The sequence below is a fragment of the Dipodomys spectabilis genome, unplaced genomic scaffold, assembly GCF_019054845.1.
Source record: "Dipodomys spectabilis isolate Male_0828 unplaced genomic scaffold, ASM1905484v1 ptg000289l, whole genome shotgun sequence".
NCBI lineage: Eukaryota > Metazoa > Chordata > Mammalia > Rodentia > Heteromyidae > Dipodomys > Dipodomys spectabilis.
Window position 1 is genome coordinate 3,494,452 of NW_024870966.1, and position 27,341 is coordinate 3,521,792.

General features: G+C 39.0%; 1 protein-coding gene across 9 annotated transcripts in view; it reads left to right on the forward strand.

Annotated features, from left to right (window-relative positions):
* Positions 1–3,957: 3,957 nt before the first annotated feature.
* The window catches only part of Plekha1 (pleckstrin homology domain containing A1), a 47,375-nt gene continuing 23,991 nt past the window's right edge, over positions 3,958–27,341 (forward strand). For 7 of the 9 annotated variants that reach the window (XM_042701329.1, XM_042701331.1, XM_042701333.1 and 4 more), the window contains exons 1-4: positions 3,958–4,056; positions 16,293–16,453; positions 20,542–20,598; positions 23,296–23,341. In XM_042701329.1, coding sequence (XP_042557263.1) covers positions 16,313–16,453; positions 20,542–20,598; positions 23,296–23,341 — 244 coding nt within the window. In that variant the 5' untranslated portion in view covers positions 3,958–4,056; positions 16,293–16,312. Of the gene's footprint in view, positions 4,111–16,292; positions 16,454–20,541; positions 20,599–23,295; positions 23,342–27,341 lie in introns of those variants that run through there. The other 2 variants (XM_042701330.1, XM_042701338.1) reach the window with 2 other exon arrangements.

The window sequence follows — 27,341 nt, forward strand, 5'->3', positions numbered from 1 at the left end:
TGCTCAATACTGATGGATTCCAGAGCTCTGCCTGTGTCTTCCTTCTCTGGGATACCTTGCTTCCCTGGGATGCTTTGCTTCCCTGGGGTGCCTTCCTTTCCTGAGGCGGAGCCTTTGTCAACCAGAGTCTCAGGGTATAAGGTGCAATTCTTGTGTCTCTGTTCCTTGGTGGTCAGAGCATAGCACACAGCCAGGCCTCTGGACCATTTGAGACACTGATTGTGTGGGATGTGAATGATCTCTTCTGGCAAAAGCCAAGATGGATGAGAGAAATGACTGAAGCAGGAGTTTGGCTGGAGTTAGACAGTTAAGTGTCCAAGATCTGACAAGTAATTCCCACAAGGGGAGGTATTTATGAAGGCAAGATGGAATTCTCTTCCTAGCCTCCCCCAACTTTATTTGGAAAAAGCTGTCATCTTCTAGAATGCCCCCCATTTTACCTAGCCATTCAGCAATATAGATGATCTACTTCACTTCAGAAAACCTTTCTTTTCAAGTGTGGAAGACACACTGGAGCAAGAGGCCACATGTTCCGACGATAGCGGTCACTCAGTGCTCCTCAATTATACAGCTTAGTAATATCCCAGAACTGCCTTATGTGGGTAGAATAATTAGAGTATGAGCTAACCAAGAAGTCTGATGCTGCTGGAATCTCCCTGGCCTCCCAGATCATGGGGTTGTTGGGGACTTTCAGGGCTCCAGTGGCTTTATGGTGATTTTATATCACATTAATCCAGATGTTCAGAGTTAGGATCCTATTCTTGTTGCCCGAGGATTAGAAAGCAGGAACGATCTGAATTCTGCCTTCTACAGATCTTGGAGGCCATCATCTCCCCAATTCTCTTTTCTTTCCCCTTTGTGGGCCTCATGAATGAGCTATAAGGAAATCTCGCTGTCATTCCCACTCTTTCCTGGAGGTGGAGGATTGTGCCTAACCCTGGGATTCGAGAGTCATCTCCAGGAGACTCCACGTACCTCATTTGTAATCTGGGCAGGTCCCTTCATTTAGCCTGCCCTGGGTAATTATTGGGAACTATCCTCCCTCACTAGGTTGTTGCCAGGTGCGTGGGCGTGGCCTAGGGCCAGCCTCTGTCTCCAGCTGGAAATCCAGCCACAGAAGTAAGCCCAGGTTACTTCTTTTCCCTGGTTCTGGTTTTACTTTTATGCCATGGAAAAGGGAAGAGCTGTTTTTAACTCTCTGCTGCTTGGTTTCTGCAGAGGATACAGAAGAACCACGCTGGGTTCAAGGAGTGTTCAGTTCATGTTTAATTCTTGTCCTACTTTAGCTTTGATTTCTAGTTAGGTAGGGGTTTACCTCTGGAATTGCTTCTTCTGTTAGGTGTCTCACTCTGTCTATAAAGAGTGCTTGTGAAATTCTTCATTCAGCAGATGTTTGTGTTCAAGGCATTAAGAATACAACAATGACTGAAAAAAATTCTCTGTGTGTGTAGGGATTCTAGTAGGATGAGAAAAAATAAACAACACAAATGTGTGATTTTATATTCACATTTAGTAAGTAATATGTGACTACTGTTCATGAGAAAAAATAAAGCAGGGAAGTATTCATGGAGGGAGAGAAGACAAATCAGAGAGAGAGAGTAAGAGCCCAGTAATATTGTATGCCTTTCGATCAGTTACATGACTTCTTTACATTGCTTTACTTCATTTCATTTTAAAAGGGCAGATATCTTTTGGAAGGATCTAGGACCTAGCACTAAATATGCAGAAAGAGATCAAGAAATATTTTTTGAAGCAGAACATCAAAATAACTTACCTGATAATGTCTGATATACTTGAATTCCTATTCCTTTGTTCTTCACAGGATTCATGGAATATTCCAGCACACTTCAGTGCCCTCAGTGGGCCTTGACTGTTCTTGGTTTGCTCAGGCTGTAATTTCAACAGGGGAATATTCCACATACTTTTTTTTTCTTTAAATAACACTGAAAGAACTGTTATATAATAAATCTATCCATCCAAAAAAATCCTGAGGAAAAGCAGAGAGCTTTGGGTTTTTCTTTTCTTCTTCCTCTCTCTATCCGGCCTCTCCCCCTCCTGCCCCCCTCCTGCCCCCTCCTCCTCCTCCTCCTCCTCCTCCTCCTCTTCTTTTTCTTCTTCTTCTTCTCTGCACTTCTTGGCAGATCAGGAGATATAGCCAGTTCTCGCTATATCTCAACTTCAATTACTTTGTTGGGATTACTGGGATTACTTTGTTGTACATCTCTGGACAAATCAAGTCACCTCTATGGCTTTCCTCATTGTGTATAGATTTGGCTCTCAAAGTCAGACAAACTTTAGGATTCATTCTGCAAAGAAAAAAAAATAGAGCAAAGGAATAATTTCACACTATTTGGCCAATGGTGACTAATGGTTCCAGGTAGGAAGAACTCAGAGGCTCACTGCTTCAGTGGTCTGATTTCAGGGCTAGGGTTTACAGATTGAATAAAAGATGTTAAATTTGAACTACAGACAAACAGGAAATATCTGTTTTGTATGTCTCAAATCTCTCCGATGGAATTTTCTAGGGCTCTAGAGCTCAAAAGATGAGGACTTCTTCCAGACCTTCAAGCCAGGAAAAGCCAGCCCAAAATGCCTAGCCAAATCAGAGGTGACATCTGGATTTTTAGGTGAAAACTTTTATTTTTAAATGTCAGCTACACACCAGTTAAATCAATAAAACCCAACTCAGTGAGTGACGGAAACAGAGTGCTCTGGCTACTTCATAGACGGGTGGGTCCAAAGCCTTTCAACCATTACAGAAACAAGGAAAAGGAGACCAGGAAGAAGAGAGAGGTGCCAGCAGGCTGTACAGCTGAGGCTTTTCAGAAGATACCATAACAATCAGTTTGAAAGACAAGCAGCAGAAGGGGAACAATCAGAGCCAGCACAGGAGTGTTCCACGCGGTTCCCCACTAATCCACCCGTTTATCCAGCGCTGAGAACAGTATGTCCTACTTCTAGACATCGCTAGTATCATGTACATCTTCACATAGGCAGGGGGTTTTAAAAAGTGTTGATAAAGATTTTGAAGGCGGGAGGGTGTGATGTAAGGCTGTTTAGGGGGAAGAAAGAAAGGACACAAAGGGAACAAATATTGGAGAATCAATTGCAAGTCCTACGAAAAGTGTGGTATGTGATTCTTTTCCAGCCCTTTGCATGTCTGAATATTTCTCATTCTTCAGGTTTCTGTCAAGTATCACTTCTTCAGAGGCCTTTTCCTGAGCACCCTCTCTGAGAACGTGTCCTCTGCCCCTCTCTCCGGAACTCGGTAGTGTAACTTAGGAGCTAGCTCGCCATACAGAACACAGGCTACAATGAGGGCAGGTCCTTGACGCACTGAACCTGCTCCACAAATACGTTAGACATTCGTAAGTATTTACGAGAACGTAACAGTCCCGAAAGCATTCCCAGGTCTTTCTCTAAATGTCTGGATTTAGCCTCTGGTCCTGTCAACACCAATTCTAAGGAGGTGGAGCTCCATCTGTAGGAAAAAGCAGGAGTGGAAAAACCTAGCGCGAAAGAAAAAAAGGGCTTTACTCCGGGTCACGCTGCAGCCTACGAAGTCCTACCTCCTGGATAGACTATAACAGCTAGCAAACAAGTTCTCAGCATAGGAACCCGGCTTATTGTTAAAGGTACTTGGAGCTTGCAGCTGTGGGTGATGACATCAGAGAACTCGGAGTTCCACTTCGCAGCTAAGCCTCGTGGTTCTCGAAAACTACGAATCCCAGGATGCAGCACGGCGCAGGGGGCCCCCAGAGCTCTGCGCGCGTCCCGCCCACCCGGCGCGTTCCGGATCGCCGCCCTGGAACCAGGAAGACGCTCGGATCCCGGGGCCCGCCACGCCGCCGGGTGCGCGCGCGGCCTCTTGGGACTTGTAGTTTCGCCGGGGCTGGGAGTGTCCGCCCGGGAATCTCAGCCGCCGTCTGGGGGCTGAGGCGGCGCGTGCGCGCGTGCGCAGTGCGCGGGCGGGCCGTCGTGGGCGCCGCTCCCGGCAGCCGGGTGCCTGTGGGAGCCGGGACCGCGGCGGCGCCGGTGTTCCGGGCCGAGGCCGCGGTAAAGTGGGGCGTGAGACGTGCGGACGTGCAGGGGCTGGGGCAGGTGGAGGGGGTGAGGCCGGACGCGCGGGGCGGCGGGGGCTCCGGGAGCGGCGTGGCGGCGGCCGGGCGAGTGCGGGGTCGCGCCCCGCCGCCCGGCGCGGTACCTGGGCGCGGCCGGCTCACCTGCGCGGGCGGGCGGCGTCCGGCTCCGGCGGCGCGCGGTGCGGTCCCCGCCTCAGCCCGGCCACCGGGGCGGGGGTTCCCGCCGGGGACTGCGGGCGCGCCCTCCCTCCCCTCTTGCCCGCCCTCCCTCCTCCTCTGGCCCTCCCTCCTTCTCTCGCCCTCTCTCTCCTCCCTTTCCTCCTTCCCTCTTTTTCTCCCTCCACTTCTCCTCTTTTCTCCCTCCCCCCTCCGGCCCTCCCCCCGCCCCGTCCCTCCCCCTCCCTGTGCCTCTGTGGACGTGCCGGCCAGCTGTCCGGGATTCCCGGCGGCGACCCCGGGGCGCGTGCCCGCGGGCATCCCCTCCTGGAGCGTGAGCGCGCTTCCGCCCCGGGCCCGTCCAGGTGGACCTCGCGCCGTGCGGGTGACGTCCGCTCGCATCCTCGTGGCGCGGACGGCCGGGGCGCGAGTTGGATGGGACTCCGCGCTCAAGGTCACGCGGCGGGACCCGGGCGCGAGGCTGGCGGGCCGTCCCGGGCGGCCTGTGGTTCGTTCCCGAAGCTTGGTGTGGACGGCCCGGGGGTAGCCCCTCCGGGGAAAGTGGTCTCGGCTTCTGCACCTGCCGCTTTGGGTACGGAGGTCCTGGCTGTGCTACACCCCAAGAACGTCCCGGAACGGTCGGGAGCACGTATTCGAGCCCCTCTCCCGACCCCATGCAGTACTCGTTTTCTTTACAATTGAGTGTTGTGTGCTTTAATAAGGTTTTCTTTGCTGTAATGAAGTCATTGCCCTTTGTGAATTGGTTTTCTAACTAGAAAATCTTATTTCCTGTGTGTTTAATGACTGGAACAAATCGTGCACTCTAAGGTTCTTACCATTGTCTTTTATCTTAGAACTACTGAGCAATTGACTTTACTTCCCCCAAGTACCCAGCTTGCGTTTTACACCATTGAAAAAAAATGCGGCAATGTTTGAGTGAATGATGTGTAAGTCAGAGAAAAACTTTGGGGAAAAAAAGTCAACCTTTTTCTTTGGAATCTGGAGAACTTGGAACTATTTCAGTATTAGTAAGTTTTATTTTGACTAAACTGCTTCTTATTCTTCATACTTTTTTTTTTCACCTGTGGTGAAAAAAAATACTTCCCCAAATAATTTTGTTCAAATATTCCTCATCTTAGCCAAATCATCGCAAAGGAAATTACACTTTAGATTATTGGTTCGTTTCAACAACAGTGTTAAGCTTGGCAGAATTTAGGCTGAAGGCCAATTTATCTTGTAGAAGCTATAAACTCTACAGTGTGTTCATTGACAGGTTTTTCTTTCCTTTTATATCAAGATACAGGTTTGAGAATTTGTCTTTATGGGCAACCAGTGGATTACTTTTACCACACGGAGCATGTTGCTTTCCATCTTTCTTTATCTTGCTAATTAGTAATTTTATTGTTGCTATGGGAGAGAGGAGATTAGGTTTGTAACTTTTTCCTTTATATTTTTAGCAATGTAGCAAGCAAAATAGGAAAGAGAGATGGTGTGTAAATACGTTTGTCAGAGACCAGGAGAGACAGTGAACAGGATAAGTATACAATTGTGAGGAAACTGCCATGAGTTCATAAGCCGGAAGGACCTTTTTAGACGTGTTCAAGGATGTTAAGAATAGCATTGGGTTCTTTTCTTTGAAAGCCATTGTGGCCAATCTTTAAGTATTGGCTAACACATTATGGGATATGATGTTATTGAAAACTCCTAGAACATACTTGGGGAAGGTGGAAACATTTGGTATTTTTATCGAGATGTCTCTCCCCCCCAAAAAAACCCCCCTTACATTGGATAGAGCTTTTAAAAAGCAATTTTAAGAATATTTTTGCCAAGGGGCTGGGAAAGTGGCTTGGTGGTAGAGTGCTTGCCCTGCATGCATGAAGCCCCGGGTTCGATTCCTCAGCACCATATTAGCCGGAAGTGGTGCTGTGCCACAAGTGGTAGAGCCCTAGCCTTGAGCTGGAGAGCTGAGGGACAGCGCCCAGGCCCAGAGTTCAGGCAAAAAAAAAAAAAAAAAAAAAAGAATGTTTTGCCTAAGGCTGAATATTCTTAGTCATATAAGACTATAAGACTATCACTTCGATGGTGTGGTACTGGAAAGCCCAGAATGAAATCTAAAAAATCATTTTTTTAGTATAATTTTAGTCAGACTTTGATGTCAACATATCTTGATGTTTGCTATTCTTAATGTTTAACCCTGGCATTAGTAAAAATGAGGAAGATAGCTTTCTCATAGAATGTAGTAACTATTCAGATAGGACAAAACTTTCATAATTGCTTTAATGATATAGAAAGTTTCAACTACTGTAGCAGTGACTGCCCAAAGTACTTTCTCATTAGATTATTGCTGTGAACATGGGTGCTCACCTACTTGAGCAGTTTATTTTAATTCGGATGGGCACTGGGTTAATATGAACAGCAGAATGGTTACTGCTTCGAAATGGAGTTACTTTTAACCCTTCATTGATAGTGTGAAGACTTTTAAGTTTCAAAATTTAAGAAATTACTTGAGATCTGCAATCATAAATGGATTCAGTAGGAGATAAATATTAAATTTAATTTTAAGTTTTCTGAGCATTCGTGAGTACACAGCATTTGTATGGTTATTGACTTGGTATCTGAAAGGACTTCATGACTCAGATATTTTTGGTAGCTTTAGATGCTTGCCTGTAATGCTTAATTAGTTTTAGAAACATGCTTTTGTTTGAAAGGTAAACTTTCTGTTGATACTTGCTAAGCAGTAGGACTCTGTTAAAATTAGTAATTTTAAACCACTTAACAAAGTAATATTTTTCCTTGTAGGTACTATGTGATAAAGTATGTGAATTTGTAACTTCTAAATGAGATCCAAGCAAGTATTTGTTTGCTGTTTATTTTAGTAAGCCTCCTGACTGGTTGAATAGCTTTGATTTGGGAAGGTAGTGTTTCAGGGATTTTATATCAAGCTGTGTGTGTGTATGTGTGTGTGTGTGTGTGTGTGTGTGTGTGTTTGTGTGTTTGTGTGTGTGTGTGTGTGTGTGTTTCTGGGTCTTGATGTTCTGGGTCTTGAACTCAGGGCCTAGGTGTTGTCCTTGAGCCTTGTGATCAAGGCTAGGAGTGCTCCACTACTTGAGCCACAGCTCCACTTCCAGCTTTTTTTCATAGTTAATTGGAGATAAGAGTTTCATAGACTTTACTGTTTGGGCTGTCTTCAAATCTCAATCCTCAGATCTCAGCCTCCTGAGTAGCTAGGATATCAGGCTTTCATTATTGAGCTGAAATTTCTGTGGAATTTTGTAAAAGAAAATAAGTCATTTAGGATATTCCTTTAAAAATTAAATAAGTTTTAGACTAAAATACTTTTTCCAAGTGAAACTTACCAGACTTGTCAGTCTGTTGTTAGCTTTATTCTTCAAAAGGTTGTGGTTTTCCCACTTCAGGGAGCCTTTCTTTTTTTAGTTTAGCCATTGAGCTCTAGATTCTGGATTCAACAAACACTAGAATTGGAAGCTATCTCAGAGGGCTTCTAACAGGGCTTCTTGCCCAGTGCAGTAAATCCTCCCTGAGCATCTCCATGTCAGGTGCTTTCTCCCCTTGCAAGCAGTGTTAACGCATATGTCCTCAGGTCAGGTCATTGAGCAGTCCAGACTTGATGAGAACAAACGTATGATATAAGACAGTGTTAAATTATTGCCATTCACTGCTTCAACAATGCTTTGGTAAGTTCTTTCTCTCCTTTCCTCCATGCAGCCTCAATATATCGAGATAGCTTTACATCATTTTGAAGAACTCCAGTCTAATCTAGCCAGTGTAATCTATTAATCTTTTAAAAAAAATATTTTTTTTTGGTTGGTCATGGATCTTGAACTTTGGGCCTGGGTGCTGTCCCTGAGCTCTTTAGCTCAAGGCTAGCTAGCGCTCTACCATTTGAGCCAGAGCACCACTTCCAGTTTTCTGAGTGGTTTATTGGAGATAAGAGTTTCTTGGATGTTCCTGCCCATTCTGGCTTTGAACCACAATCCTCAGATCTCAGCATCCTGAGTAGCTAGGATTACAGGCATGAGCCACTGGCATCTGGCTTTTAAAAATATTTTTAAAAATCGTTATTATAAAGGGGTACAAATGGGTTACAGTTACATAAGTCAGGCAAAAAGTACACTTCTTTTTGTACAGTGTCACCACAGTGTTACCCCTTGCCTTGCACTCTCCCAGTTTTTCCTTCCATCCACACCCACAGGATGTATCTAGTTCATTTTCAACATAGTGTCTAGTGAATACCACTAAAACTATTAATTTTATATTGATTGTAGAACTTGTTTTCCCCTTGACCCCAGGGCCTGGCCACTTTCTGCCTAAATCACGTGCTCTTGGGATACTTCTTTCTTGTTCCCCTTCAGGGATGTAATTAGACTGGGAGTACTGAGAAGATTAATGGAAAAAGGGAAATGTTTTTTATCTGGTTCTTCTAAAGCCCTCTTTTGATTAACATTGGCCGGCCATTGATGTCCACTGATAGCTAGGCTAGCCTTCTTCCCTTGTAAGAGTTGTAGGAAGACCACCTACTGAGCATTTCCTGCATGTGAAATTTTCTGTGCTAAACTTTCCAGCCAACACACTGCCAGCATATTCTTGAGTGTTCTAGGGTAAGTCAGGGGAGGATTTTTTTTTCTCTGTAGTCAGATTCTTTGGTGATGACAAGACCATTTGAGTTTAGTCCTACTAAACCACTTGCTTAGTACTACTACTTGCCATTCAAGGTTTGCAAATTATTATCCTTCTGATCCCAAATGGTGTGCAGGCTGCTTGTCTGTGTCTCTCCTGTGACCTGCTGTTTCTCCTTGGTTGTCCTTGTCCTGAGTCTGTCACACAGTTCACTGTGTATGCAGACACTGAGTTGGAGAATGTGATGCCAGTCACCCCATCTTCATGACACTTGATCTCAGTGAATGATTCCTCTTGGAGGCTCTAGGCATTGTTAGTGAACACCTTCCTCTTCACTTGACTCTCTGAAGAGTTGAATAGGTGATTTCCCCCTCACCTTTGACAGTTGCCTCTATAAAAGGTGAGGATGGTAAGGAGGTGCCAGATCCCCAAGGTGGGTGTGGTAGGGAGGTGAGTGAGCCATGCCTGACTCCACTGATAGCTGACCCTTGATGTCTGTACGGCTTGCCCTCTGTGTCTGCAGATACCACCAATCAGAGATGGAAAGTATCCTAATCATCTACAGACCTTGCTTGTCATTATTTCCTAGCCATGCAGTCCAGTAGCTATATAGCATTTACATTGGGTGAAATGTTGTGTAAGTATTGTACAAATAGGTGTGTTACCATGCAGAGAAGATGTACAGAGGTCATGCGCTAATACTGCCATTTTATATAAGGGACTGGAGTGTCAAAGTTTTGGTTATCTGTGGGATTCTAGGACCAATCTCTGGATAAGGAGGGATGACGGTGCCTCCTCAACTTTGTTTCTGTCAAATTCTGGGGCGACATGATAGCTCATGCAGCATCTCATTATTTGAAGTTTTGTGAACCTGAGGAGGTCTCACTAACCAGAATTTGATTGTTCCTTTTTAAAAATTTTTTGTCATTTTGTGTTTTGGTATACCTCATGGTTCCTGAGATGCTGACTGTGGTTATATTACTATACGAGTGATTTGTACGGCCTAATTAGCTTTAGAGCAGAAGGAGGGCATAAGGATAAATGGGGGGGAGGGTTAATAATTTTATTTCCTTGCCTAATGTGAGTTTTACTAAGAATATAAATTCAAAGAGAAAGAAATATTTGGGCCTTTTTCCTTCTAAATAAGACAGTTTAATCTGCTAAATAATTTCTTACCTGGTGAAGGAAAAGCTAGCTTTTATCTGGAAACTTCCATTGTTAGTATTTAATGCAGTAATTATGGGTTACTCAATATTTCAATGAGCCAATAGTTTTTGAGTGCCTTTCATGTATCAGCCACTGTTTTAGGTATTTTAGAAACAACAGTGAATAGCATTAAAAACAAAAAATCCCAGCTCTCAGTGTACCTGCATTGCTGTGTAGGGAAACAGGAAAGAAGCAGGCAAAGAATAAACTGTATCATTTCTTAGATATTGATAAATACTAATGAGAGGACTTGGCAAATCAGATTAGGACCTTAATGGTCACTAAATAAAATGACAGTTGAGTTTAAGGCACTTTGTGTGTGTGTGTCTCTGTGTATGTCTATATCTATGTCTGTCTGTCTGTCTGTCAGTCAGTCTGATGAGTCTGGGGGCTAGATGAAGGAGAAGCAGTCTGTTTGTATTGAGATGGGGTGAGCAGAAAGGTGAGGCTTATAGGCCTTAATGCTTTGGTTTTTATTTTGAATAGGATATGGTACTGTTGAAATAATGGTTTTCAATCTTGGCTGAACATAATAATTACTTAGGTAGCCTTAGAAAAGTACTGATTTCTAGATTCTATCCCCAAGTTTCAGATTTAATTGATCTGGTAGAAAGGACCAGGCAGTCTGGGATATCAGATTTTCAAACAATTCTGATAAACAGCTGAGGTTGATACTACTACTTCGAAGAGTTTTGAGCAGAGTGCAACCAAGTCATTGCTCTCTTATCCTCCACCCATAGTTAGGGATTTGCCCATTTTGAATACTTCAAATTAGTGGACTCATACAATGTTTGATCTCCTGAGAGAAAAATGGTATCCATAAGAACTTATCTTCTAGATTCATTAGATTCTAAATCATCTAGTAAATGTAGGGGCTATAATATATCTCCATTATAAAGATATGTTGTCTCCTTTATAATTAGTAAGAAAATTGTGGGGTGATACTTTGAGACTCTGAGTATTCTGTTTCCTAACAACCTTTAATCTGGTGAGTTTAGTGTTCTTTGAAGATGTTTGCTTAAATCAGTGATTATTTGGGGATTGCAAAGTTGTGATTTTCTATTGTATTTCCAAAGATCATGAATTATATATAGAATTTCAAATTCTGATACATTGTGTAGAATTTTTTTTATGTCTGTACCTCTTTTGCTATAAAAATCTTAGTTCTAATAAATGTTTTCTATCTTAATAAAGTTTTTAAATATAAATTATTTCAATATACACTATCCTATAATGTATATAACTATACATGTCCTATCATAAACATAAAATAGTTTTAGATTCTAATAACAAGTAGGGATGCCAGGTTATAGGATAAATACATGTGTGATAGTATTAAAGTTCAGTATACATCTCAATAGGGTTCACCATTTTGCATTCTCACTATCAGTGTAAGAAAGTTCTTTGGTTTTTACAGCCTTACCAATACTGTGTATTGTCAAGGTGTTGAATTTTACAAATCTGATAGATGAGAAATGGTATCTCTGTGTAGCATAGTTGTATTTAAAGTTTTCTCTTATGGAGAATTGTGAACATCCTCAAAAGTAGATAGAGTATTCTAAATAACTTCATGTAACCATTATTTAGCCCCATTTATTTAGTCCCAACAACCATCAATCCAAGTAATGCCTTCTTATGTAGCAAGTCCAGTTCCAAATGCTGTATATTTTGTCTTTCTGTCAGGAAATGATAAGGACTAATTTTTTTCTTTGATAACAACCATATTATCATTATTACACCAATATATGTCTATTTCCTTAATATTATCAGGCAATATTTTTATTTCTAGTTTTCTTAAATATGTCAGTTTTTAATTTAATTGTTATTTTTTGGCACTATTGTGGTTAGAACTCAGAGCTTTGCATTGTACCATCTGAGCTACACCTTCATCCCTTTTTACTTTTTTTTTTTTTTTTAATGCTAGTCCAAGGTTTGGTCACTGTTCCTGAGCCTTTGTGCTCAAGGCTAGTGCTCTACTATTTTGAACCATTTCTGGGTTGGGGTAGTTAATTGGAGATGAGAGTCTCATGGACTTTACTGCCAGGGCTGGTTTTAAACCTTGATCCTCAAATCTCAGCCTCCTGAGTAGCTAGGATTACAGGCGTGAGCTACTGATGCGTAGCTGCTTTTGTTATTTTTTTGAATAGGTTTTATTTTTGTCCAGGCTGGCCTTGTATGTATGAATCTTTCACAGCAAGGATAACAGGTGTGTTCCACTTAGCTTTTTTATTGATTGAGCTGGGATGGGATCTCACCAACTTCTATGTCCTGGCTAGTATTTCTTACGCTCTCAAGTAGCTCTAGACTTACAAGTATGAGCCACATGTTGTAATCAGTCTATAGGTCTTTCATAGTCTCTTCAGTTTTAAAGTTACTCCTTGGTGCCTTTCCTCTACTGCTTTTTAATTTAGTTTTGAAGATGCAAGTTGTCTGTCCTAAGAATTTTACAGTATATATTCTTTTTTAAAATTTCTGTTATGAATGATGTTGAACACCTTACCTGTTTAAAAGCCATCGTAAAATTATTTTTCTCAACAATATCTGTTAATATCTTTTACCATTTTTCTTTTTTCATTAAAAAATTTTTTTTGAAACAGGGTCTTGCTATATAGCCCAGATTAGCATTTAAGTCAGTATACGGCCCACGCTTGCCTCAAACTCATGACCCTCCCATTTCAGCTTTCGGGTGCTAGGATTACAGGTGTGTAACTACCATGCCTGGCTGCTTTTACTCATTTTTTCTATCAAACTTTTGATATATTTTCATTGAGATTTTTTTCAAGTTAGATTATTCGTTGTACATTGCAAATATTTTTCTCTTTGTTTTTTTTTTTGTGTTGCTCAGGTATTTGCCATGTAAAATTTAAAAAAAATGATAGGAGCCAGGTATGATGGTGCACTTTTGTAATCTGAGCTACATGGGAGGATGACAGCAGATGGATAATGGTTCAAGGCCAACCCAGGCAAACTGTTAGTGCAACCCCTTCTTAGCCAACAAGCCCAGCTATATGAGAGGCATAGGAAGGATTACAGTTGGGCTGGCTATGGCAAGAATAGGTGAGAAGCTTGTAGTCCAAGGCTAAACCCAAAAAAGAGTTAGGAGCACTGCATAAGTGGTAGAAAACCTGCCTAGAAGGCAGAAGGTTGTGAGTTCAAACCCTAGGGATAGATGATAGAGAAAAGTAGGGGGAGTATTATTTGTAATAATTCAATGATTTTCAGTTGCTACCATATCCTTAATTTACTTTTTCAAGTCAGTCCTTCTCCCTATGCTCCAAGCAATCACTGATCTGCATTCTGTCTCTATGGATTGATTTGTAGGTTTTAGAGATTTTTAGAAATAGAATCATATGGCTCTTCATGTCTTCCTTTTATTACTTAGTGTAATGATTTCGAGAGCTGTTCATATTGTTGCCTTTGTTAATAATATCTTTGTACTGTAAACTAGTACTCCATTGTATAGATATACAGCATTTTATTTATCCTGTTCACGTATTGATGGACATTTTGGGTTGTTTCTAGCTTGAGAGTTACAAATAAAGCTGCCAGTCCTTGTGTGCATATGTTTTCATTGCTTTTGCATGGATACCTGGGATGGAATAGTTTTTTTTTTTTGTTTTATTGTCAGAACTATTTCTGAAGTGGGTGTATCATTTTATATTTCGATCAACAGTGTATAAATTATAGATGTTTCACACTTTAATGATCTCTTTGCTTTTATTGATCTGGTGTGTATGTTTTTTTTGTTGTTTAAACTTAGGGTAATTGGGATATTGTTTACATACAATAAATTTTACCTATTTTAGTGTATAGATTCTATAAGGTTTTGCATGTACGTAAAATGTATAACTACCACCACAATCAAGTTACACAATTCCAGCATATACACATAGAGTTCCCTTATGTCCTCTGTCATCAGCTTTTCACCTATTCACAGCATTAGAAATTGTTTTCTGAAGTACATAGTCTTGTACCTCACACCACAGTCAATGTTGAGAACATCTGTGTTACCTCCTGAAGCACCTCTTTAAAAATCTTCCTCTTCCCTGTAATCTGTTCTTTGTCTCCATAGTCCTTTAGTCTTCTTTCTTTCACTTAGCAAAATAAATTTGAGATTTATTTGTGATGTTTTGTATATCAAAAGTTTGTTTTTCTAAGAAGTATTTCATAGTATTAGAAATACTACAGTTGAGATTCATTTACAGTTGAAGGTTGCTTCTGTTTTTTTTTTTTTTTTTTTTGCCACTTATGGATAGTGAATGATGTGGGAAGGGCCTGGGAATGTGGCTCGGAGGTAAAGTGCTTGCCTTCCATGCATGAGGCCCTGTGTTCCATTCCTTAGCACCACATAAACAGAAAAAGCCAGAAGTCGTGCTGTGGCTCAAGTGGTAGAACACTAGCCTTGAGCAAAAGCAGCTTAGGGACAAGCACCCAGACCCTGAGTTCAAGCCCCAGGACCAGCTCTTTCCCTCCTCCAAAAAGAAAAAAGAAAATGATACAGTATAATTCAGAGTTTGTTTTTCATCTTGTGTCAGACTTTTTCAAAAATCTATTTTTTGAGTAATTTGTCTATTTCCTGTAAATTGCCAAATTTGTTTGCATAAAAGTGTACAGTAATATCCATTTAGTGTCTGCAAACTGTACAATATAGAACCTCTCTGAAGTTCCTCATAATGGCTGTTGTTTGCTCTGCATGGTCTATCCACATAGCTGCATTTTAGGTTTTACTAGTTCTATTGATCTTTTTAAAAACATTTTTGTATTGTTATTATAAAGATGACGTACAGAGGGGGTTACAGACATAAGTCAGGTGAAGAGTACATTTCCTTGGTGGTTTTTTGTTTTTTTGTTTTTGTTGTCTGTGGGCACTTTCCCTCAGCTTTTTTGCTCAAAGCTAGCTTTCTACCACTTTTTAGCCACAGCACTACTTCTGGTTTTCTTGTGGTTAATTGGAGATAAGCGTCTCATGGACTTTTCTCCGGCTGGTTTCCAACTGCCACCATCAGATCTCAACCTCCTGAGGAGCTAGGATTACAGACATGAGACGCCTGTGCCTGGCTAGGAAGAGTGCATTTCTTTTTGGACAATATCACCCCTTCTCTTGCTCTCTCTGTTTTTCCCTCCCTTTTTATCTTTTTAAAGAACCAGCTTTTGATTTTAGTTAATTTTTTAACTATTTCTTTTCTATTTTCGTTAACTTTTAACTCTATTTTTACTAGCCTTTTAGGTGGAATATCATCTTACTGATTTAGATACTTTTTTTTTTTTAAAGTAAAAGCCTTCCTTTCTTTCCTCCCTTCTTTTGCTTTCCACCTCCCAACTTCCTTTTCTTTGTGTATTGTGGGTTATATTGTTTGTCCTTTTACTTTCCATAGTGTGGCTTTGCTGACTTCATCCTGTGGTGTGTTCAATAGGTTCCTCTATGCTCTGTATTTTCGTAATGTGGTAGTTGATCAGAATTAGATAAGCCTGGATTTTGTTAAATTCACTGCATAGATGACTTTTGAATGGCTTCTATTTGGAGGTACCTGCTTAGCCCTCTTTTTATTTTGGTAGCTAACTTTAGTTTACAGAAATCTAAAGGGTTTTAGAGAGACAGGATGATGAAGAATTTAAGAGCCCTAGAACCTAAGACTCTAGGTTTAAGTATTGATTTTTTTCCCCTTACTAGTTTTGTAGTCAGGACAAGTCTCCCCGGCAGTGTTAATTTCTTTATCTGTGAAGTGGAGATGAAGCCTGCTCAACAGTTGTTAGGAAGATGAAATATATAATGCATAAAAAAGAACCTAAATATAGATATTTGGTCAGTAAATACTAGCTTTTATTGTTAGAGTCTTTTGAATTAAAAATATTCTGAAACAACTGAAAAATGTAGCATATCTTGATTTGTAAGTTAGTTTGGCTCATATAGGTTTATTTTAGGGGAAAGAGTAACTAAACTATTCAAAGACAGGCCCTTCTTTGTCTTGGTCAGTGTCAACAGGTGACTTAGTGAACATTCATACTAAATTTATTTCCTTAAGTGATTTTTCTGGATGCTTCAGATATCGGTGTGAGTTTATATTATGTAGCCTCACTTAACAGGGGCTTTTTGTTTAGGTTTCTTGTTGAACAGATTGTGCCAGTACTGTACAAAGTGAACCTCTATGTCCTCTGGGAAATGCTTATCTTATTCTTAGGGAGTTTACTGTTAATGTCTTTATTTTGCAGTGTAATGTTCAAGCCCAGAAATGCCTTATGTGGATCGTCAGAACCGCATTTGTGGTTTTCTGGATATTGAAGAAAATGAAAATAGTGGGAAGTTTCTTCGAAGGTACTTCATATTGGATACCAGAGAAGATAGTTTTGTATGGTACATGGATAATCCACAGGTTTGTAAAAGCCACAGATTGCCTCTTAAAAGCACATAAAAGTTCTATTTATTAAAGCATTTGACATGCTATATAGATTTAGGATTTGTCTTTCTAAACAGTATATATTTAGATTTATCTCCATTACTTTTTTCTGCCCTGTACTCCTGACCCCTATTGTCTTGTTTAAATTTTAGAAAATGAAACTAGATTTATTTGATTATACTTTATGCCTGTATAAACATACTTCCATTGGGAGAGAAATACTATGTTAGAAAATTCCTAACCCATACAGATTTATGATGCTATGTCTAGAATAGAAAATGCTAGTGTTTGATATCTAGTTGGAACTCTTGAACATAATGTAGTTTTTGTTGTTGTTGTTTTGGTCAGACTTGAGCTTTAGTCCTTGTTATGCCATAGTGAACTGAAATGCAATTTGACTTTATTGTTCCTTACAAATCACTGGGGAACAATGTCATAAATTAAAAACAAGAATCCTAGTTTTAATATATGTGAGAGACTTGAAGTTAGAAATCATCTATTAAGTAATTTTAAACTTTCCCTACTGTGGAACTCTTCAAATAAAAATTGTTATAAAGGTTAAAAATGGAGATTTTATACATCATAAAGTATATAGAAAGCAAGTGCTTCTTATGTAGGTAGGGAACAAGAGGTCTAGGGATAAGTAGGGACTTGTAGGAGGTTCTGTTCTGTTTCCCCAGTAACTGGTAGTATTCTTCACTGTCCTATACAAATTTTAGATTAGATATGTTCTAGTATATAAATGTTTATGTGGAATTGGAGTTATAAGAGATCTTAGTATTAGTTCAGTCTCCTCAATCAAGGTTCTCAAGTTCATTTTAGATGTTGTTTGACTTACACATATCTAAAAAGTACTTTTTATACTTAGCATAGTATCAATTATTATTTTTGGCTGTGAATAAAAAAAAATCTGGTTCCTTACATCTTCTGCTTGTTAGTGTTCTGCCCTCTGATTCTTCATAATGTAAGTTTAGTCCTTATAGGTAGCCTTTCAAATTTTAGGTAGGTTCTATTTTAACTCAGTTTATATTATTTGGGTAATACATATTTCATACTTTTTTGCTTGGAACTCATTGCTCTCGGTCAGCATCCTTGCCAGGCTTTTGACACCTTGTACTACTGTATCTCTATGTGCAGTCATCTTTTTTGGAAGGTAGATACCTGGTTGTACAACCACATGATTATTACCTTTATTATCTTTATTTACAGTGAAATAAAAAACAGGTTAGCAAAAATTAAACTTTTTACTTTTTTTTCCTTCTAAACATGTCAATCCGATTCTTCCCTTCTTTGTCCCTTTGTCTATCTGGGGCACAGTCCCCACACTGACTTCTTTTTTCAAGATAAACTGTGTCTTACTTGACTCCCTCTGATCTGTTTTCCAGATCCCAGCTTATGATTCTTCCACAGGCAGGGCACAGGTTTCTCCCTGTAGGCTTCTGTCTTCCCAGGGTCTGGATGACAGAAATGGTTTCTTCTGAATTTTACGCCTTCGCAGTAATTCACTTTGTCAGGGAGGGAACCTGTTAAAGTATGAGCTCAGCTATGTCTTTTTCACATTGAATGCAGGGCATTGAGCTACACCCCCTAGCCTCATGTATTCTCATAGGAACTTTCACATGGCCAAATGATCCTGTTGTAGTTAGTGCATTGGTAGTGCAGGATTTTAAACTTCTTTTTCCCCCCACTTCTTACTATTTTTATTTCCTCTTACAGAAATCCTTAAAAATCTTGATTCTACCATCGACTATATTAGCCAAGTAATAGCTTTAGCCTTGTTTTACCTTTAAATGTAATGATCAGTATATGCCTCTCCTGGCAAACCTCTTGCTAAGATTATTTGGTTAAGTAATATCAAATTGGCAATTTATAGCCATTTTTTAATTACTGAAAAATTATTTTAAACAGTTCAATTTGCTGCTCTTGTCAAGGTGCAGTGGTGAGGTTATATTGAGTGTAATAACCTTGTGAAAGGTAGCTCGCTTGACCTGCCTGTCCTTAGGGAGCCATTTCCTTTTCACTGCTTTGTATACCACTGACCATTGGTTTGAAAACCCATTCAGGTGTATTATAAGGGATCAGTTGCAGCTTTATGTGTTGGAAGTTGGAAATGGTAAAGAATTAAATAGTTTTCTAGGAAGTGAATTTGACAAAATGAATTGAACTCCTAGGTAACATATAGCTTGTTTCTCTTTTAAGTGTATGATTAATTTATTATTTCTTGTTGTCAAATAACACATTTTAAAGTCCTCCCCCTTTTAAAAAAATGGGCTTGACAATATTTCTATCACTCCATTCATAGAAACTGGTATTTTAAGTTGAACTTAGGGCATTACATTTGCTAGGTAGGTGCTCTAAAATTTAACCGTGCCTTTAGCCTTTTATGCTTTGGTTATTTTTGAGGTAGGGTCTTGCTTTATGCCAGGCTAGCTTGAACTGTGATCTTTTACATGTGTTTCCTCATTTGTTGGGGAATGACAAGTGTGTACCTCTGTGTTCTTCCCCTCCCCCCCTACTGAGCACCATATACTTGCTAAGCTGGCTCTACCACTTGAGCCACATCTACAGGTTGGCCTTTGCTGATTATTTTGGGGATGGAGTCTAGGGGACTTTTTTGCCTGGGCTGGCTTTGAACTAGGATTCTCTGATCTCAGCCTTCTGAGTAGTGAGGGTTAGAGACATGAGCCACTTGTGCCTGGCTTCTATCAGTCCTTTCATTGGTATATTATTACTTTCTCAGAGATTTTTAAATTTGGGTTTACTACTTCCATCTTCCACTTCTATAATCTAGTTTATTATATTTCAAGATATATTGAAAATTGATTTTTGATTATAGATCTACTTATATATCTGATTTTGAATTTTTTTTTTTTGGGTCCAGTCGTGGTGCTTGTACTCTGGGCCTGGGCGCTGTCCCTCAGCTCTTCAGCTCAAGGCTCTACCACTTGAGCCACAGCGCCACTACTGACTTTTTTCTTTTTGCTTATGTGGTGCTGAGGAATCGAACCCAGGGCCTCAGGCATGTAAGGCAAGCGCTCTACCACTGAGCCACCTTCCCAGCCCTGATTTTAAATTTCTTATGTCTTTGTTTTTAGTTAGATTGTCTATGTAGCTTCTCAGCTCAAATTTCCAAACCACCTTTTTTTTTTCCTTTGTTTTGTGTGCATCATGGAACCTTGGGCCTTAAGCACCCTAGGCAAGTACTCTACCACTGAGCTACATCTCCAGCTCCCATATGATCATTTCTCTAACAGCCCAGCACCAGAGCTTTGTCAATCTAGTACAGAGATTCTGAGCTTTCTCAGCTGCTTGCTGAAAAGCTTGTTTTTAGCCTGGAATGTTCTGTCTCCTGCTCTTTGTGTTTCAAAGTTATGTCCAGCTTAATTGCTGATTATTCCTTCACAGCCCTGATAGCTTCAGCCAGAAGTTATTCCCTCTTCCTAAGTCCTTAGCTTAAGCTCCTTGTCACACAATCCCCATCCAAACTTGTTAAGAAATAAGAATATTTTCTATGAAAGTTACAATTACCCACACTCTGCATGAGATTTAAAGAGAATCAGTTAATACTTTTGAAGAAATATCAGGGTAGATTAAGTATGGTAACTTAACACTAAACCATTTAAATGAAATGAAAGTATACTTTTTGTGGGATGAATTTGTTAAAGTTTTACTAGGACAAAGCCTTTTAAAACTTGTTAGAATTATGTTTATTTTATGTCTTTAAGTATTTTTTCCCATTGCTTTCAGGACAAAATATGATCTTGTTTTTGACTCTCATGAAAAATTTGAGTGTTTAGTTCCAAAGATTAATGTAGCCTTTTAGTTTCATCATGTATCATGATGAAAAGTAAGGTTTAGCTTGGCTATCCAAGTTATCTTTTGTTCTGTGTGTGTATGTGTAAAAGTAAGTCAGGACTTTACAAATGCTAGGCAAGTAGATACTTAAACTGAGTAAAGTTGATTCGTAAAATAGAATATTAAAAATTGAATTTCTTAACCATTTTTAGAATATGTGGAATTCATGATGTTTGGAAATTAATTATGTATTAATAATTTGTTTTTAGAACTTACCTTCAGGATCATCACGTGTTGGAGCCATTAAACTTACCTACATTTCAAAGGTAGTCTTTATACATTATGTTACTTTCTATTACAATCCCTCTAAATGAAAGTGAGCAGTAGCAGTAGATACCTTGCTATATTACTTGGTGATGTTCAGATTTTATGATGAAAGTGATACAGACCTAATTACTATGGTTAGAAGTTCCTTAATTGATAAAATTGAGAATATGAAATGAACTCAAAGGATTTGGTGAATTGTACAAGTTAATGGCTTGACTTTTATTATCAAGTACATGAATATTAGAAAAGGAAGCAGTCACAGGTATGATGGTATGTGCCTGTAATCCTGGTACTACAGAGGCTGAGATTAGAAAATTGTGAGTTAGAGGCCTAAACTACAATAGTGAGACACTAAAGAAAAAAGAAAAAAATAAAGGAAAAATCCGAAAAGGAAGCTTTATCTTGAGAAGTTCTAGAGATGAAATATGTATTACCTATTTTTAGATTGTTTTTTACTTAAGTCCAGTTTTGACTTTTTTTGGCTTTTTGTTTATTTTTGGTGGTACCAGGGTTTGAACTTTGGTACCGCACGAGTCACTCAACTTGCTTGTTCACAGCTGCCACTCTACCACTTGAGCCACATCTTCACCCTAGTTTTTGCTTGCTATTTGGAGATAGTCTCCAAGACTTTTTTTTTAAACCTAAGCTGGCTTTGAACTATAATCCTCTAGATCTCAGCTTTTAAGGATTATACACCTGAGGGCTGGGAAGGTGGCTCAGTGGTAGAGTGCTTGCCTTGCATGACTGAGGCCCTGGGTTCGATTCCTCAGTACCACATAAGCAAAAAGAAAAAATCCAGAAGTGGTGCTGTGGCTCAAGTGGTGGAGTGCTAGCCTTGAGCTGTAGAGTTGAGGGACAGCGCCCAGGCCCAGAGTTCAGGCCCCACAACCGGACCTCCCCTCCCCCCCAAAAAAGGGGATTATATACATGAGCCAGTCTTACTGGGCTTCTATATTTTATCTTAGTGAAAATTTGAACCATTTTTATCTTGAAAGAATGATTCTTTTCACTTTTTTTTTTTTACTCTGCCTCTTTTAATTTCTATTTTCTTGTTGATTTGATATTTTTGAAATAGTTTTTTTTTAAATTTCAAAACTTTAGATTTTTTTATTGGTCACATAGTTTTCCTTTCTTTTATTTTGAAAACAGAAATATTGACATGATAGCCTTTTGGGATTTTGTTGTTCTTTTTCTTTGTTTTCCACAGAAGCCATAAAACTTTGTCAGTAACTTAAAACACATATAAGAGGTAGCAACAGAGTGCTATTAATTGTGCAGGTACTGTTATGCATATGTTGTGGTCTTTTAACAAAGGCAAATCATCTTAACAGAATATCAACTTAATATCAGTTGGATATCAGTGTGTTTAGAAGACATATTTTTATGAATGAAGTAATTTGTGACCAGTGTTACAATAGAGACATTCACTCTCATTGACAAAATATCATTCTAGCCTTTGAATAATATAGGTTATATATTTAAAATATTTTCTGTTTAAGTCATATTGTATACATTTACAAAAGACAAATATTGGATAACCCAAATGTTCCTATAAATTAAGGTATTTAAAAAAATACTTCAGGTAGCTTGTAGCCCAGCTTCTATAGAGACTGTTACTAAGAAAGATAGGATTTTATTGTAAAATAAATTGTTTGCTTGAGTGCCTACAGTTCTTGTATACTGTAATGTAAATGTACTGCCCCACATTTTTACACCAAAGAATTAATGTGGAAAGGCCTACTTTATTGGAATAAGCAGTTGAAAATGAGAGAGATGGCTTCTCTACTTATATCTTTTCAATTGTTAACCTAGTCTTTTTTAAAATGGGAGATCATGCTTGAAGTATAGTATTGATTTAATAAAATAAGTAGAAAGACTGACCAGCTGCTTTCCTTCTGTCTTCTAAAATACAACCTTCCTTTTTGTGCAGTTAACTTTTTGTCTCTAGCGTCTAGCTTATTGAAGTTTGACTTGTACAGTTTGTACTTTACTTTCAATAGGCCATTTTTTTCCCCTCAAAATTTATTTCTAGAACTAACTGCAGTGTGACTCAGCTGTGAATTTTATAGTTGGAATCAGGACCCCCAGACTTGAATTTCTTTTAAAAGGTATAAGATGGTACAGTTGTATGTCCTGTCGCTGGACAGCAGCATGGCAGCATGTCTGGTCACAAGTGGGCTTTTCTAGTTGCTTCACTTCCAAAGTGATGCCCTTTCTCTGGGGTTTTGTTAAGAGTAGATGGAGTACCATGTTGACTCCTCAGAGCAATGTCTTTTAGTGTTTGGGATTTTACCACAACATTGGGCAATGTCATGCTTGCCCACCACCATTTTGCCTACAGTTTGGGAATAGTCAATAGTTTCTATCATTGAGGACATTTTGAAGATTTTTTTAAGCTAAAATATTTCTGTGTGGCCCCAAACCCACTGTTGCACTTTCAACTGCCTCACATTTCCTTTGGAGTAGAAAAATTTCTTCATAGAAAACATTGGAAATATCGATTGTTTTAAGCATATTACAATTGGGATGCAGACCCTATATTTAATTAGCTGTTCTTTTTCAGTTTTTAAAGTTTAGTTTCAGATCTATGTACTGTATGTGTATGGGAGATTGTATGTGTAGACATTCACACAGAATTTGAGTTTGGTTCTAGCAGCAATTGAAGAAGTGAGTAACTCATTCCTCTCTCTCACAAGGTTAGTGATGCAACTAAGCTAAGGCCAAAGGCTGAGTTCTGTTTTGGTAAGTAGCCTTATTTTATGTTAGAAATTTTAAAGTAGACAGATGTACTTAGATCATATTTTTCTGTGAATTATTCTAAGGCAGATTCCCTTTCAACCACCATCCAATGAAGAAATAAACTTTTGACTCTCATCTCTATCTAAAAGCCTCTCTGTGTCCCATTCTACTTAAAACATGGTTCTATGTCACTGCATCCATCTGTAACCATGATTTTGGTGTTTGTAATCACCTCTAGAAGTGTACTTTGTGTTATTCCATATTAAACATAGAAGTGTGGACACTAGGTTATAAAGCTGATGTGAAAGTAGAAGAAGTACTATTAGGGAAGGGGAAGAGGACCAAGGAAACAGTGGGTAGGGGTAGGGTAGGGTGGTAGGAAGGTGGGCTTAATCAGCACAATAAATGCACAAATGGAAGTATTACAGTGAGGCCCACTATTTTGTACAAGTAGTGTGCATTAATTACAATTCTATAATAATTACAAAGTTGGAGTCTGTTAAGATAGTGTGTGATTGTTGAAGCCAGAAGAATTAGTACCCTCTTAAAATATGTTTGTGGGTCCTAGCAGTGAAAGGGACAGAAATGAGGAGATCCAAACTGGCATAAGAAGGAAATATGTTACATTGAAGTAATATAAGATACTTTGGGGATAGAAGTACTGTTAAAGTTCTTTATTCTCTTTTGGTTGTAAAGAGTGTCCTTTTCTTAGATGCTTGGAGTTTGAACTCTGGGCTTGCAATTGCTAGGCTAGCACTCTGCCACTTGAGCCGCATTCCCAGTTTTCCTTTGCAGGCTGTTAATGACAGTCCTGGGGGTGGGGGTGAGGGAGGGTTGGAGATGGGAAGGGATGTGAAGGGGAAACAAAGGAGGAGGCAACAATGCTTAATAAGAAATGTACTCATTACCTTGCCCATGTGATTGTAACCCCTCTGTACGATATTTTCACAATAAAAAAAAAAAAAAAGAATGACAGTCCTTTGGAGCCCTCCACTAGTGAGGACATGGCCACTTCCTGTTTGTCACCAGTGACACTAACTCTATAAGCAGGTAGTGATAGTTATTGCAGCATGTAGAAGACTGTCTTTCTGACAAGTAGAAGTCAACTTAAGTTTTAAAGTTTCTTAGATTTGACAGAAAAGTAAGCCAAATGCCCTCTAAAAAACTGTTCAGCAGAACAGAGCTCAGAAGCTAGCCCAGCACCTGAAAGATGAGGACAGAATTTTTCAGTGATACAAGTGTGGTATGGCTCAAATATAGACTATCTCTTTAAATGTTAAACTTTTAAAATTTATTGTTTGTACAGTTTTATGCATGTGATCTATAATAAACCAATTCTTTTATATTTAGAAAAAAAGTGATAATCCTATTTATCTGATGGCAGTTCTACATATCCACTTGGGCAAAGTATAAGCAGGATAAAATAGGACTGTTCAGACAATCTTCTATCATGCATTTATCATTACTGTGAAACCATTTTTTAAAATAAATGTTTACCACATGTCTTAATTTTGGTTGCTGAGAAAATGCCTTAGAGCTTTGTAAATGAAGGCTACTGGGGCAAGTCAAGTAACAAAGAACTTCGTATTTTAGAATAGATAATGTAGATAATGTACATACTTCAGACATTTTTCTGTATAATTTCAAATCTCATAGTTTGAAGGAATAATATAAAGTAATAGACTCAACATTCAAAATTGTTCCTATTTAGAAAACATGATGTTAGAACAAAGGTTAAGATTAGTCTTTCTGTAGTTTCTTAGACCTCTAATACTAGTGGGAATAGGAAAAACATTCATAAAATGCTTGCTTTTAGAGAGAGAGAGAAAGAGAGATTTCCTTTGGAATTGGCAACGTATCTCCTCTCAGCTTGTCCCAAAACAAAGCATGTGGGAAGAAGCATTCAAACTGTCTTTGATGAAAGTAGGAGACATGTTTGTGTGCCCCTTGTTATATAATTGTGGAGAGTGGATGGGGAATAGGAAATGACTTGGCAGAAAGAGGAAGACACTAATAAAAAGCTAACATTTTCATGGTCCTACCTCACCCTGACTCTGCATCACTTAGGTAATGAAATACACTTTTGAGGGAAGTAACAGTGAGGAAAATCTGAAAAACAGATTTTATTTGAATGACTGTATTTAAAACAAACCTTAGTTCTTACCTTTGTCTGGATTAGGTGAGCAGTCACCTTTCCCCTATCCCAGTGGGCAATGAGGTGTGTGGTATCTCCAGAAATAGAATTAATGAGGTGCTATATCCTTGCAGATTCTAGTCTCAGAAAAGGGAAGGAGCTAAGCATCAAATAGGACAGAGACAAGAAAATGGGACAGAAATAAGAAAAGTGAAACCAGGAGGATGAAGTGAAATGGCACAGATAGCCCTGTGCCCTGCAGGTAGCCCAGAGAATGTGCAGCCAGATGTAGGTGGAATAAAACCTGGGTACCCTCAAGAAGAACCCTACTGGCACTGCCATCTGGACATTTCTAGTAGGAGAATTTGCTGTATGGTGAACTCTACAAGTTAGCAACTCCACATCCCAAGAAAGTGCCCAATGAGTCTTTATAGTCCCTCCTTTTAAAATATGAACTGCCAATCAAAGATGATTTAATATTTGAGGACAGTTATCAAATACATAGGAAATGAACATGAAGCAATGTGTAAAAATCAGGAAAGTTAAAAAAAGTGGAGCAATGGTAAAGGGAGGTAATAGGAGAAAAGTAAGAAAATTATACCCTTATCACTGAAGTCCAACATCTCACAGACAAGATGATAAAGAATAGATAATAGAGAAAATACGATAAAAGGTCTCATTACTTCTTGATTTGTAGCCACATTTGAGCTATAACCAGTAAATCCTATCCTGTGAGAAGAGTTTTGTTTGCAATTAAGATAATGTTTCTGCTTTAGTTTTTATCTGTTTGCTTTTCATCTCATGGTAAAGATTAGAAGTAACACTCATATGAAAAGGCAGAAACTGCACAAGCCTCTGGGGATGCACATTATTCCTGATGAAACCCTTGCTAAAGGGTAGCAACTTCAAGTGTCCTAGTTCTGTCTTTTACTATGCAGAGCTTTTTCTCCCTTTCCTTCTACCTGTTCCTCCATTGCACACATACCACTTTCAGTAATTTGCTGTATGTTTTCCACAATACTTACATAACCTTTGGAAATCTACAGAGTATGGTGATGGGGAGATTGTTATCACTCCTCAAGGAAGGGATGGATGGCACTCACACTTTGTAGATGAGAAAAACAATGCAGAGAGATCAAATGATATTTATGAGATGGCAGTAATTGTAAGACCAAAACTGATTCCAGACTTGGATTTTTGTACAGTAGATCTCTATGCCACTTTTGTCATGAAATAATAACGAGTTTTTATTTTGATCATAAGATATGTTAATAATCTCTCTCAGTCCTGGGGGAAAACCCCAAACCTGTGCATGCTAGAAAGTGCTTTATCACTGGACTGCGTCTCCATCCATCAAGAGTCTTTTGTAGAGGCATATTGGCCTCTCTCTTCCTAAAAGAAAGGTTCTTATCTAAATATTATTTGTTTCGAAATATGTACAATATTCATTTATTGTGTAACAGGTACTGTAATTTATTAATAAATGTTTAGATTTTCAAACTCTATAGTGTTCTGAATAGATGCCCAGCCCAGCATTGAGAAAAACAATTAGGAGGAGAGCTCACTTTGAGTCCAAACTGGAATGCAAAAGCATTGCTAGGAATTAAAAATAAATTATTTGTTGACAGATGTATTGTCCTAGTGAGGTGTTAATCTTAAAATATATTTATAGTATTTACAGTTTCTCCATCTTACAAGGGTAAAGAACAGCTTACAATGTGTGAAATTCCTTGTTTCCAGCCTCGTTCTATAGCACTTCACAAGATAGGCCTTTGACTTCCTTTTTGAGACTTTCAGCTCACCAGGAAGGTCTAGGTTAGAGTGCTTTGATCATAGTCCTACTTTCAAAATCTTGTGTGTTTGAGAAAA